This window comes from Oryx dammah, unplaced genomic scaffold (assembly GCF_014754425.2).
Source record: "Oryx dammah isolate SB20612 unplaced genomic scaffold, SCBI_Odam_1.1 HiC_scaffold_9, whole genome shotgun sequence".
Taxonomy (NCBI): Eukaryota; Metazoa; Chordata; class Mammalia; order Artiodactyla; family Bovidae; genus Oryx; species Oryx dammah.
The window spans coordinates 11,107,958-11,120,765 of NW_024070193.1; the positions used below are offsets into that span (position 1 = coordinate 11,107,958).

Here is a 12,808-nt window from a genome sequence, read left to right on the forward strand (position 1 = left end):
TGGAGCCGCTCTTCTGGGCTCCGAGGCGCGTGGACCAATGGGGGAACGGTGTGTGGGAGAGCGTGGGGAGTGCCAGCCAATAGGAAGCCACGGCGCGCGGCCGGGACTTGGGGGCTGCGCCGCACGGCGGGCGCGGTTCAGTCCGGCGAAGGCGGCGGGTTGTGGAGGATGTGGGCCACCCACGGGCTGGCCGTGGCGCTGGCTCTGAGCGTGCTGCCGGCCAGCCGGGCGCTGCGACCGGGTGACTGCGAAGGTAAGGCGGAATTGGGGGTCCGAGCGCTGTCGCCGGCCTGGCGGCGGCGCTGAACTCATCCAAACCACCGAAAGGCTGAGAGGCCGGGGCTAATGCGGGCGGGGGCGGCCGGCCCCAGTGGGGTCTGCCAGAGGAGGGACCGACGCCGGGTCTAGAAAACATTTCCTGGGCCTAAAAAACATTGGTCTGACGAGGAAGTTAGGACTAAATCGTACAGACAGTTTGGCCTGAAACTGAGATAACGCCGGAGTTTTGGTCCTTTACCATCACTGGGCAGAAGCTCCTGGGAGCGGTTCTGGCTAAGGTGGGGAGTCCTGAGGGCCGCCCGTGGGCACCGCGCCTGGTGTGATAGGTTTGCAAAGACTCACGTTGGGGTTCGGTGTTGCGTTTGGAAATGAGTAGCGTTTGCATCGTTTTTTTCTCTTCGGCCTCTAGTTTGTCCATTTATGAGGTCACAGTGAGCCTATCTCAAGGACACGTGTTCAATCTGAGTTTAAACTTTATGGAAATAGCTGGGAGGAGCTGTTTGTGGGTCATTAGGTGATGCTCCTTTCCCGCATCCCCTGGGTGTACTCGGCGACCCCGCAACCCGGAGCACGGTTCTGTCTTACCTGTGGGCACCCGAGAAAATCCGGTGGTAGAAAAACTCCCCTTTTCTCCGTGTCTCCTATTAAAATTGCTGCTGGAGTTCCCGCCTGGTGAATTGGCCTGCAACTTGGTGATGACTGGAGCATCTTCCTTCTTTCTCTCTTTCAGTTTGTATTTCTTATCTGGGAAGATTTTACCAGGACCTCAAAGACAGAGATGTCACATTCTCTCCAGCCTCTATTGAAAAAGAACTTATAAAGTTCTGCCGTGAAGCAAGAGGCAAAGAGAATCGGTTGGTAAGTAGCTGTTTGGCCCTCCCCAGGCTGTTCCTGGCCAGCGTTTTAAGTATCCACTTCCCAGGCCTGGAGGTACAACACCCCGCCCACTTGTCTATGGAGGAGGCCAGCTGTTCTGTCAGTGAACTAATGTGGGTCTGAAGTGCTTTCTTTATTCGGCTGTTGGGGTGTTATCCTCTTAGTGTTGATTAAGCACCTACTGTGTGCTGGACACCGGAAATACCACGGGAGAGCAGTGACAGGCAAGTGATGGCAGTGGGATGCAAGTTGTGCAGAAAGTGGACCAGGAGGGTATGGTAGAGAGGGTGGGCACTAACTTAGACAGTAGTCAAGAATTTTTCTGAGACAGGGTCATCATTATGGAAGGGGAAAAGAACATTACAGGCAGAGGGAACAGCCAATGTGAGTGCCCAGAGGCCAGAGCAATCTTTGCATGAGTGAGGACCGATGATGATGATGGAATGGGCACAGGGGAGGCTAGGGCTGAATTAAGTACAAGAGCCCTAATGGAACAATAGTTTTGGTAGCCTCAGCTTCCCTGGCAGTCTCTGGTTTGTCTTTCTGTTTAAAGGTTTGAACCTTGGTGACTTCTAAATTCATCTGGTGGCTGTCAGTTCTGGGACCAAGAGTGTACTAAGAGCCTGGGGTTTATGCTGAATCTGACTGCCAGTACAGGCAGGGCCTGGGAAAATGAGGTCCTGGCAGAGACAGAAGATGTTTTGAGATGTCAGTGTGCCTTGGAGGAGATAGCTCTCAAGGGGCACCTCCTGAAGGCCGTTGTCCTTTCTTGCCACAGTGCTACTACATTGGGGCCACAGAGGATGCAGCCACCAAGATCATCAACGAGGTGTCCAAGCCCCTGTCCCACCACATCCCTGTGGAGAAGGTCTGTGAGAAGCTCAAGAAGAAAGACAGTCAGATCTGTGAACTAAAGTATGGTGAGTGTGGCATTATTTAACCAACACTAAACCCTCTCTGTGCTCAGGCATTAATGAAGTGTACTTTCTAGCTGGGGTAGACAGGTGATAAACTAGAGTCTTCATGAGTGAGTTATGTAGCAAGGTTGGTGGTGGTAAATGGGCAAGGGCACAGACTCAACCTTGCATCCTGGTGGATGGAGGTCAGAATCCGCCTCAGTGAAAGTGCAAGTTGCTCAGTCGTGTCTGACGCTTTACCACCCCATGGACTCCATGGAATTCTCCAGGCCACAATCCTGGAGTGGGTAGCCTTTCCCTTCTCCAGGGGCTCTTCCCAACCCAGGGATCAAACCCAGGTCTCCCATATTGCTCCAGGAGATCTTCCCGACCCAGGAGTTGAACTGGGGTCTCCTGCATTTCAGGTGGCTTCTTTACCAACTGAGCTATCAGGGAAGCCCAGAAGGTGACATTTCAACAGACTTTGAAAAGGAAGTGGGGGATTAGCGACTGGCACAGCTAAGGGAAGAGCATTTCAGGCAGATACAAAGGCAGGCAGTGCCATGACAAGTGGGTGGGCAGGTCATAGAGGGCCTTGCATGTTGGTGAAGATTTGGGTTTTAGTCTGAGGGAAGATGAGAATGTTGGGATTTGAGCAGAGAAGGGATGTCGTCTGACTTGGCTTTGATAAGCTTGTCCTGACTGCACACTCTGAAGGCTGAGTGACTTTGACTATTTTGAAAAGAATAGCTGTGTCCCAACAGGAAAGCCTAAGGTTATGGGTACACAGCACCTCTTTTGCTGAAGAAGTTTCCAGGGGCAAAAACAGTTCAGGTCTTCAGAAGGAATCGGAGCCAGAAGAGTTGTTCTCTTCCATAAAACTGAAACAGCACCAGCATGTTTTACCATGAATTGAGTGTCCAAGGGCTGCATCTTCCCCGTTGTGTCAGGGATAACTGGTCTTCTGAGAGTGATCCTAGTTCAGTGCTTCTGGCACAAGGTCTCTCTGATCACAGGTGGTCATGGAGAGTAAGCTCCTAATTCAAGAGCCTAACCAGGGTCTCTGTTGGGAAACTGAGGCTAGGGGATCTGTCTGCTCTGTCACCCTAGAACTCTCATTCTCCAGTGCCACGAGCTCTACCACGACTGTTTAGTAAAAGGCACTTGGAGTGGGCGCCATATTCCTCTTAGAAGGTTCCTTCTGTAAAGACCACATGGCCTCCATCTGTCCCTGCTGGCACTGCGTGTCTGGGGTGTACACTGCCAGCGTGCGACCCGCCTTCCTGGTGGAGGGGCCGGGGCCAGTCCCCGCCCGGGGGGCACTGCGCACTGACACCTGCATCACCTCTCCCCCACAGCCAGTGGGTCTGCTTGTTTCAAGTGACAGTTTGGCTGTGCAAGGACTGTTGGGGTCCACAGTTGCTCCCACCCAGCTGGTTATTCTCCCTGCTTTCTCCTCCAGACAAACAGATCGACCTGAGCACAGTGGACCTGAAGAAGCTCCGAGTTAAAGAGCTAAAGAAGATCCTGGACGACTGGGGGGAGACGTGCAAAGGCTGTGCGGAAAAGTCTGACTACATCCGGAAGATTAATGAACTGATGCCTAAATATGCTCCCAAGGCAGCTAGTTCACGGACTGATTTGTAGTCGGCTCGACCCTTGCTGCTCCTGAGGGAGAAAACACTTCATTTGTGTCTACCCCAAACAGCCTTTTTGTAATTTATTTTTTAGGCAGGCTCCTGACAAAGTCAGGTGTGAAGCCTGGAGCTTTCCTGATGATGCTGGGTGTACAGCGTCCCCTTGGGGGAGATTCACTTTGTTCTGTTGCCCATTTACTCTAGGACTTCAAAGTATGTCTGGGATTTTTTTATTAAAGGAAGAAAATTTCTAGCTGTCCTTGAAGAATTAAAGTGAATACTGAAATAGGGTTTTACCCATGATGAAGATTTCACCGGTTTATGCTTTCCAGTTTACAAAGTTTTCAGGTATATTCACATTTGTCCCTCAACCACCAGTCAATGCTGGGATGCCAGGACAGGACATGGGGCCTGCGGGGCTGTGCAAGAGTGGAGAGGTTCTCAGGGAGGAGGTGGGGCTTGATAACCCCCAGCCCACAGGGACTATCTCGAGAGGGGCTGGCATGGGGCTGGGTTGCAAGCAAGACGGGTTTAATGCAGGTTTCTGCAGTGATGACTTCAGTAACTGAGTATGTTCAGTACTGTCACATTTCTGAAGATGCTTGGCCTGGCTACCTCCATCAGCCACTGTTCAGATCTGGCCATCTGCTTGCTCAACTCAGTTTGTGGTCCAGTGTCAACCCTAAGCCTCTGGTACCTAGCTGGGATTTTGCAAGACTGGCAGGAGCTGCTTTGTACAAAGAGCCAGTGAGAGGCTGTCTTTTTGTTTACCCAAGATAGGCCTAACAGTTGAAGTCCTGAAAGGGTGTCCCTGGAGTCTGGTTTTTTAGTTGCTCTTTTTGGGTTTGGTGCACGGGAAACCCAGTGACCAGCATGAACTGTGACTCAGTGGACTGCCCCTCGTGCCCTCAGAGACCACCACAAGGGGAGGACTAAGAAACAGTGCCTGCATGCTCTGACCTCGGGTCACGTCATTTGGGCAGTTCCTAAATTCAGGTTGCCAACGTAAAGGGCCCTCAGCGGCTTTGGGGTCCACTGATGGCTGTGAGCAGCAGGCCCCCAGTTTTCATGTCTGAGAAAAGTAAGAATGTGCTTAGGCCACGTGTTCCCTATTTGAAGGAATTAGACGGGCTGTACGATCAGACAAAGTTTTCTGAGCCCCTGAAAGGTGTTGAGAAACTGCATGGCTAGAACCAGAAACCTTAATAGATGGAGCTGTTTAAACCTAGCAGCTGTGTTCTGGTGGCCTCTGTGTCCTCCAGGCTACACCAAACTGAGGACAGCCCAACTGCTACCTGAGGGTGATCCCCAAGGTTATCTTTAAAAGGGTTAACTCCTGGAAGCCGCCTGGAAGACCTGGAACGTTAACAGGTGTTTTTGTAAGACGTTAATCTAGTGCACCTGCGTTAGCTGCTGCAGGCGCTCCTCGCAAAGGCTTCTGGTCGTGGGAGGGCAGAAGACGCGCATGCGCTCTTCCCCGCGCCACGGTTACTGTGGCTTAAGTTGCGTCAGGTCTTGTGAAGCCTCTGGTTAACTCTCCATGGAAAATGAAAGTTTCCCTGAGGGGGCTTGGCACCTGAACAGGATTTCTTCTTCATGTCACCACCATGGAGGTGGATACGAGAGCACTGGCCAGGGAGAGGTAAGCATGGCAAACGGTAGCCGCTGGGTTTGGCCTTCTCTTCGCCCTTGGCTCCGTGACCCTGCCCTGTGTACTCGAATGTCCAAGCGGAGGGTGGGCCCCGTTGCTGTTCCCACCCTAGAAAGTGAAGTCTCTCAGTCGTGTCTGACTTTGCGACGCCATAGACTGTAACCTATCAGGCTTCTCTGTCCATGGGATTTTCCAGGCAATAGCACTGGAGTGGATTGCCATTTCCTTCTCCAGCGGATCTTCCCGACCCAGGGATCGAACCCAGGTGTCCCGCATTGTAGACAGACGCTTTGCCGTCTGAGCCACCAGGGAAATCCATCCTAGAAACCACAGGTTTTGGATTTCTGTGCCCAGCCAGGGACCCAACAGGTCTCAGCGGCTGAGTGCATAGCCATGGTTCTCAAGGCCTTTCGGGCGGCTGCCACAGGTGAACATGAACGGAGGGGATACTCGAGATACGGGGTGTGGGTTCAGGTTGTTAATGCCGGACCCAGTCAGTAGATGCCAAGGAAAGGCTTAGAGGTGGTCACCCAAACTTAGTCCTGGGATTGGGGGAGCATACCATAAAGTTCAAGGCCTGGCACACCCGCTCCTGTGAGGCCTCTAACCAGGAGACAGAGGCTTCTGTCCCTCTCCAGGGCTCAGTTTCTGTGGAGCCCCGGGCCTCGGCCACGCCATCCGCAAGGTGGCGCCAGAGCTCACAGTGCGGGCGGGCTCGCCAGCTAGCCACAGGGTCACGTGGTACGGGGCGGCGCAGCCCGATGACGCACACCCGGCGCTGCCCTCGCCCCGCCCTCCATGGGGTCACGTGGTAGGCCGGCGCAGCCTGATAACGCGGCGCCCAGGCCCTCAGCGCAGCTCCCGCCCCGCCCCGTCGCCGCGCCGAGTCCTTTTGTCCAAGATGGCGGCGCCGGGGGCGCTGCCTCCTCGGCCGCCGCCGCCGCCGCTGTGAGGGGCCTGCGGGCCGCCCGCCCGCCAGCCGCGCCGGCGCCATGAAGAGGCAGAGCGAGCGAGACTCCAGCCCGAGCGGGCGCGGCTCGTCATCGTCGGCGAAACGGCCGCGGGAGCGCGAACGGGAGGCGGAGGCGGGCGGGCGGCGGGCGGCGCACAAGGCCTCGGGCGGCGCCAAGCACCCCGTTCCAACGCGGGTCCGCGACAAACCTCGCGGTAGCGGGGGCAGCGGCGGTGGGCATCGCGAAGGCCGAGGCGCCGGGGACGCGAATCACCGTGCGAGCAGCGGCCGCTCCTCGGGCTCGGGCGCCGGCGGCGGGGGACGCGGCGGCAAGGCCTCAGGGGACCCAGGCGCTTCGGGCGCGTCGCCCCGCGCATCTCCACTACCGCCGCCTCCGCCGCCGCCCGGGGCCGAGCCCACGGGTCCCGGCTCCTCAGCGGCTGCACCCGAGTACAAGACGCTGCTCATCAGCAGCCTGAGCCCCGCGCTGCCTGCCGAGCACCTCGAAGATCGGCTCTTCCACCAGTTCAAGCGCTTCGGCGAGATCAGCCTGCGCCTGTCGCACACGCCTGAGCTGGGCCGCGTGGCCTACGTGAACTTCCGGCACCCGCAGGACGCGCGTGAGGCCCGCCAGCACGCCCTGGCCCGCCAGCTACTGCTCTACGACCGTCCGCTCAAGGTGGAGCCCGTGTACCTGCGAGGCGGCGGCGGCGGCGGCGGCAGCAGCAGGCGAAGCAGCAGCAGCAGCGCCGCCGCCTCCACTCCGCCCCCGGGCCCGCCCGCGCCCGCAGACCCGCTCGGCTACCTCCCGCTGCACGGCGGCTATCAGTACAAGCAGCGTTCGCTGTCCCCGGTTGCCGCCCCTCCGCTGCGGGAGCCCCGCGCCCGCCACGCTGCCGCAGCCTTTGCTCTAGATGCGGCCGCGGCCGCCGCCGCCGTAGGCCTGTCCCGGGAACGGGCCTTGGACTACTACGGGCTGTACGACGACCGCGGGCGACCCTACGGCTACCCGGCCGTGTGCGAGGAGGACCTGATGCCCGAGGACGACCAGCGGGCCACGCGCAACCTCTTCATTGGGAATTTGGACCACAGCGTGTCAGAGGTGGAGCTGCGACGGGCTTTCGAGAAGTACGGCATCATTGAGGAGGTGGTCATCAAGAGACCCGCCCGTGGGCAGGGCGGTGCGTATGCCTTCCTCAAGTTCCAGAACCTAGACATGGCCCACCGGGCCAAGGTCGGCATGTCGGGTCGGGTGATAGGCCGCAACCCCATTAAGATAGGGTACGGCAAGGCCAACCCCACTACGCGCCTCTGGGTGGGTGGCTTGGGACCTAACACCTCACTGGCGGCTCTGGCCCGGGAGTTTGACCGTTTTGGGAGCATTCGGACCATTGATCATGTCAAGGGAGATAGCTTTGCCTACATCCAGTACGAGAGCTTGGACGCAGCCCAGGCCGCCTGTGCTAAAATGAGGGGCTTTCCCCTGGGGGGTCCGGACCGCAGGCTGCGCGTGGATTTTGCCAAAGCAGAGGAGACTCGGTATCCCCAGCAGTACCAGCCCTCCCCGCTCCCTGTGCACTATGAGCTACTCCCCGACGGGTATACCCGGCACCGGAACCTGGATGCCGACCTGCGGGTGCGGGACAGGACCCCTCCGCACCTTCTGTACTCAGATCGAGAGCGGACCTTTTTGGAAGGGGACTGGACCAGCCCCAGTAAAAGCTCTGACCGCCGAAATAGCCTCGAAGGCTACAGCCGCTCAGTGCGCAGCCGGAGTGGTGAGCGCTGGGGAGATGGGGACCGGGGCCTGCCCAAGGCTTGGGAGGACAGGCGGAAGCGCCGGAGCCTCTCCAGTGATCGTGGCAGGGCCACCCACTCCCCGTACGAGGAACGGAGCAGGACCAAGGGTGGTGGGCAACCTGCGGACCGAGGCTCCGACCGCACCCCGGAGCGTAGCCGCAAGGAAAACCATTCCAGTGAAGGGACCAAGGAGTCCGGCAGCAACTCCCTCAGCAACAGCCGACACGGGGTGGAGGAGCGGAGCCACCACCACCACCACGAGGCTCCCGACTCTTCCCACGGGAAGAAGACCCGAGAGAGCGAGCGCAATCATCGGACCACTGAGGCCGAGCCCAGGCCTCTGGAAGAGCCAAAACACGAGACCAAAAAGCTCAAGAATCTTTCAGAGTATGCCCAGACGCTGCAGTTGGGTTGGAATGGGCTTCTGGTGTTGAAAAACAGCTGCTTCCCGACATCTATGCACATCCTAGAGGGGGACCAGGGGGTGATCAGCAGTCTCCTCAAAGACCATACTTCCGGGAGTAAGCTGACCCAGCTGAAGATTGCCCAGCGCCTTCGCCTGGACCAACCCAAGCTCGATGAGGTCACACGACGCATCAAGCAGGGGAGCCCCAATGGCTACGCAGTGCTCCTGGCCACGCAGGCGACCCCCAGTGGGCCTGGCTCTGAGGGGATGCCTGCGGTGGAGCCTGGCCTACAGAGGCGGCTTCTCAGGAACCTGGTCTCCTACTTGAAACAGAAGCAGGCTGCTGGGGTGATCAGCCTGCCAGTGGGTGGATCCAAGGGCAGAGACAGCACAGGCATGCTCTACGCCTTCCCGCCCTGTGACTTCTCACAGCAGTACCTCCAGTCAGCGCTGAGGACACTGGGCAAGCTAGAGGAGGAGCATATGGTGATAGTCATAGTGAGAGACTCAGCCTAGCCCAAGCCTGGCTGCGCCAGCCTGTCTGTCACTCAAGCAGTTATTTTAAAATCTGACCATGGCTGCCCTGCACCCCCTGGCCCATCCTACACCCTTGATTTGAATTCTCTGCTGGGTTACTCCATTTCATTTGGTAGGGGACCAAAGTCCTATCTCCCCACCAAAAACTAAGTTCTTAGGTTTGGGTTTTCTGGTTTTGTTTTTTTTTTTTTTTTACCGTGATGAGAAGGGACTCCTGTCGTGTCAGCTTCTAGTGTATGAAATACTGTCTGCTGTGTTCTGTATTTTTTTATTTTTTGACTAACTGTATGGAAAATTGTCAGTAAAGCCTTTGTCAGAGGATGGATTTTTAATCCTGTTCAGAGTCCTGGTTTAATCACATGATTTTCTCGAAGGATGGAAGACTGTCCCCCGCTGCCTGCACGCAGATGCCTTCTGGCTTCTTTCCACTGCCGGCGTGTCTCCCAGCCCTGCTGCACTGGTGCCTGTCAGCCCTCAGCTCTTGGGGCTGTGGCGGGGCTCCATTCACAGGGGTTTCTAATTTGGTCTGAGAGCAAGTTGGTTTCATTTCAGACCCTGCCATGCCAGCCTCCATAGAGACCACTGCACAGGAAGGGGTTAAGCCTAAGTCTAGCCGCTGTGGTGGTTTTTGTTTTCCTGCCGTGAACAATCTGTGTGTCCGTCAGGTTGAAGAAAGCACCTAGTTTGCAGGAGTTTTTGAAAGCAGGTCGCCCTTCGCAGTCGTGGCGTGGTAGTCATGGGAGGAGCAGTGCGATATCGGGGTCCTGGTGCCTGGATGTGCCCAGCTTCCTCCTCTCGTTAGCCTCCCTTCTCCCCTTAATGCAGCAGCCTGGGGATACCCAGGTGGAGACAGCACTCCTTCAGACTCCCAGGGGCACTGGTGGTCCAACGTTGCAGGGGAGGGTGGGAGGCCACTTTCCTTGGTTAATCCCTGAACTTTTCCCAGTGCTTGTGAATTCTGGCTTTTCTTACGATTGTTCAGGGCTGGTGTGGGCCTCTGCCCGGCCACTGGAGCAGAGTGAGGGACATGGGATCCCTGGCCTGAAGAGTTTTTGGAGGACAGTGGGTTAGGAAGATGCTCTTGTAAACTGACATAACTTTCTTTCTCAGGTGCAAGGTGGGCGCTGGTGTCTAGGGCCTCCTGTCCTGATACTGCTGAGGTGGGGACCACTGGAAAATGGGGTTCCTCTCTGGGGAAATGTCACAGTTGCTGAGGTGTCGGGCAAAAGCCATGCAGGCTGGGGAGGGAAAGGTGGCTTGCAAACAGCCCTGAGTTCTCACCATGTGTCTCTACAGGCAGCATGGCCAGCGGGGCAGATGAAGCCAGCAGTGTCGGGGACCAGGGAGGGACAGCAGTCACACAGCAGTGGCCACCACAGAACAGCCCGGACACTTTTTCAGAATGTCTGTGGCGGTTTAGATGGTCCAAGAGCATCACTGTCAAGGCTGAGGGGGAAGAGACGCTCCAGTAAGGGAAATGAGCCCCCGGTGACCAGGAACCGAGCGTTCTGGTGACGCGCTGTCCCCTCTAGGTTTGGTCCACTACCCTGGCTGCCACGAGACAGCGTAGGTGATGGCGGAGATGTTTTGAAAGTTGGTGAGATGGAGGCTGGGGCTCAATGCGGACCTCGTGGAGAATACAGGCCTCTCCACAAGAGCAGTGAAAGGTGACTTTCTGAGGCCTTAGAGATTTAAATGGGAAGGGAGGTGCCTGGGAAAGCACTGCGCCCTGGGCTTCAGCTGTTGCTAATGAACAAGCGCGTTCATAATGAGCAACACAGGAAGTGTTGAATGTGTGTGTTTGTACTTGAGTTTCAGCCACATCTGCCAGGTATCTGAGCAAAGCAGTGTGGGATGCAGACCACAGCTGCACCATCCCAGCAGTGGGAAGCACTGGAAGCCAGAGCAGCCTCATCGTGCTTGAACAGGCGGCGGTGTTTACTCAGCATGTCTGACTCGGTGCGACCCCATGGACTGTAGCCTGCCAGGCCCCTCTGTCCCTGGGACTTCCCAGGCAGGAATGCTGGAATAGGTAGCCATGCCATCCTCCGGGGGATCTTCCCGACCCAGGGATCTCCTGCGTCGGCAGGCGCCTTCTTCACCACCAAGTCTTCAGGGTTAAAGCAGGTGAAGTCGGGACAAATGCCCAGATCACAGGCCAGAGCCGCTTTGCTGCCCCAAGTGTCTTTGGGCTGTTCTTCCGTAGAGTAGGTGGTCAGGACCCAGAGCACTACCTGGCTTTCCCCAAACAGAAGCCTGCTAGGAAGTCTGGTTGGAGAGGACACTAGGACCCGTGCCTTGTTCGCCCTTTTTCAGGGATAGGTGCTCTCGCCCCAAATTCAACTAGAGTTTTCCTGCATTGTGCTCATTCTCTGCCTCAACTCTCCTTCCGCTTTCGTCTTTTCCATCGGAGGGTAATTGCTTTACAGTGCTGTTGTGGCTTCTGCCACAGCGAAACAAATCATTATTAAGTATGTGTGTGTGTCTCCCCTCCCTCCGCCATCCCCATGGATTAAGGGATGCTTCCCCCCACAGGGAGGCAACCAGTACCTCCACCTGGGGTTCCTACCTGAGGTGTGGCTTAAAGGCAGAAACCAAGAGAAGGCGAGATTTGCCTCGTGGTGGTTTGGTGCGTTCTGCATGTTTCCTGAGGGACTGAGTCCTCGGCCTTGGCAGATAAAGAGGAGGGCTGATGTTCCCTTTGCCTCCTGGGGCGCTTCCCTAAGGGTGTGTTGTCAGGTCGACCAGGATTCTGCTTTCTTGCTGCAGGCCCCCATCTCCACCCCAGAGGCCCATGGGTGGGTGCTCCCAAGGGCTGCTGGCAGAGCTCGGGGAGACTGGGGCTTGGTCGAGTTAATGACTAGAATAGCAGTGCTTTGAGAGCTGCTTCTTAGCCTTTTTTTCCTGTAACGCACCAGCAGTCAGACTAGTCTACTGGTTAGGTGTTAGCAAACCATTTCAGCTGAGGCATGAAGCGGTTTAGGAGCTGAGACCTCTGCCCTCCAGAGGATCACGAGGTGCCTGGCGACACAGGCCCCTTCAGTGTGTGTGAGCTCTGGTGCTCTGAAGCCCAGTGGGGTTTAGCAGTCTCATCTCGTTTACTTCACAGACTTATCCTCTTATCTCAGCAAACAGAGGAAAAATCTCTTCAGTTAACAAATGCCTACAACAGAAACTGAGTAAACTCGGAGAGAGGCTAGGGTCTCCTACTTCTTGTGGGAAAGAAGGGGATGAGGATGAGTGAAGAGGTTAAGAGCATTTGGTACTTTACTTGGTGGGAACAGTGTGACCACAAGGCCAGCTGTAGAAGCCAGCGAAGTGCCTGCTAACCCAGCCTCCGCTGCCCCGAAACTGCCAGGGTCTCCTCTTGTCCTCCTCTAAGAAAACAGTAACAATGATGGTCACGATGCTTTCACTCCTTAGGTCGTCAGCTCATGGCTCACAACGTCCCAGGAGGGGCCCCTAACACTCCAGTTCCCCCACACTGGTACCCCGGAGCTGCCTTCTCACTTCAGAGCCCAGGATACTCGGCGGGGGGGCGGCACACAGTGGGTGGTGCCTTGAGGACCCCCTTTGCCCCGCGCCAGTAGACCAGGGCTAGATGCTGACGAGGCTGCTTTTCTCCCCAGAGTGCTTTGAGCAGAGCGTGCTCGCACCGTGTCTTAGGCTGCCTCTGGGAGGCATCTTCTCTGTTGCCTGGGCTAGAGCTGCAAGGTAAGGGACCCCACCCCACTTCAGTAAAAGAGAACAGGGAAAGGCCATAACAAGCAAAGA

The 12,808-nt window shown here is 56.7% G+C and overlaps 2 protein-coding genes across 2 annotated transcripts; both read left to right on the top strand.

The window, feature by feature from the left end:
• Positions 1-103: 103 nt before the first annotated feature.
• Positions 104-3,991, top strand: MANF (mesencephalic astrocyte derived neurotrophic factor). Its single transcript, XM_040247081.1, has 4 exons — positions 104-253; positions 1,010-1,137; positions 1,934-2,075; positions 3,514-3,991. The coding sequence occupies exons 1-4, from the start codon at positions 169-171 to the stop codon at positions 3,696-3,698; spliced, it is 540 nt and encodes a 179-aa protein (XP_040103015.1). The 5' UTR covers positions 104-168; the 3' UTR covers positions 3,699-3,991.
• Positions 3,992-6,218: 2,227 nt separating this feature from the next.
• Positions 6,219-9,366, top strand: RBM15B (RNA binding motif protein 15B). Its single transcript, XM_040247084.1, has one exon. The coding sequence runs from the start codon at positions 6,332-6,334 to the stop codon at positions 9,011-9,013; it is 2,682 nt and encodes an 893-aa protein (XP_040103018.1). The 5' UTR covers positions 6,219-6,331; the 3' UTR covers positions 9,014-9,366.
• Positions 9,367-12,808: the final 3,442 nt, after the last annotated feature.

Excerpts from the sequence above, each read along its gene's own strand:
- MANF (XM_040247081.1), top strand. The coding sequence starts at position 169 with ATGTGGGCCACCCACGGGCTGGCCGTGGCGCTGGCTCTGAGCGTGCTG. Across the intron at positions 254-1,009 it reads GCGACCGGGTGACTGCGAAG|TTTGTATTTCTTATCTGGGA; the intron begins GTAAGGCGGAAT and ends TCTCTCTTTCAG. Across the intron at positions 1,138-1,933 it reads GAGGCAAAGAGAATCGGTTG|TGCTACTACATTGGGGCCAC; the intron begins GTAAGTAGCTGT and ends TTCTTGCCACAG.
- RBM15B (XM_040247084.1), top strand. The coding sequence starts at position 6,332 with ATGAAGAGGCAGAGCGAGCGAGACTCCAGCCCGAGCGGGCGCGGCTCG.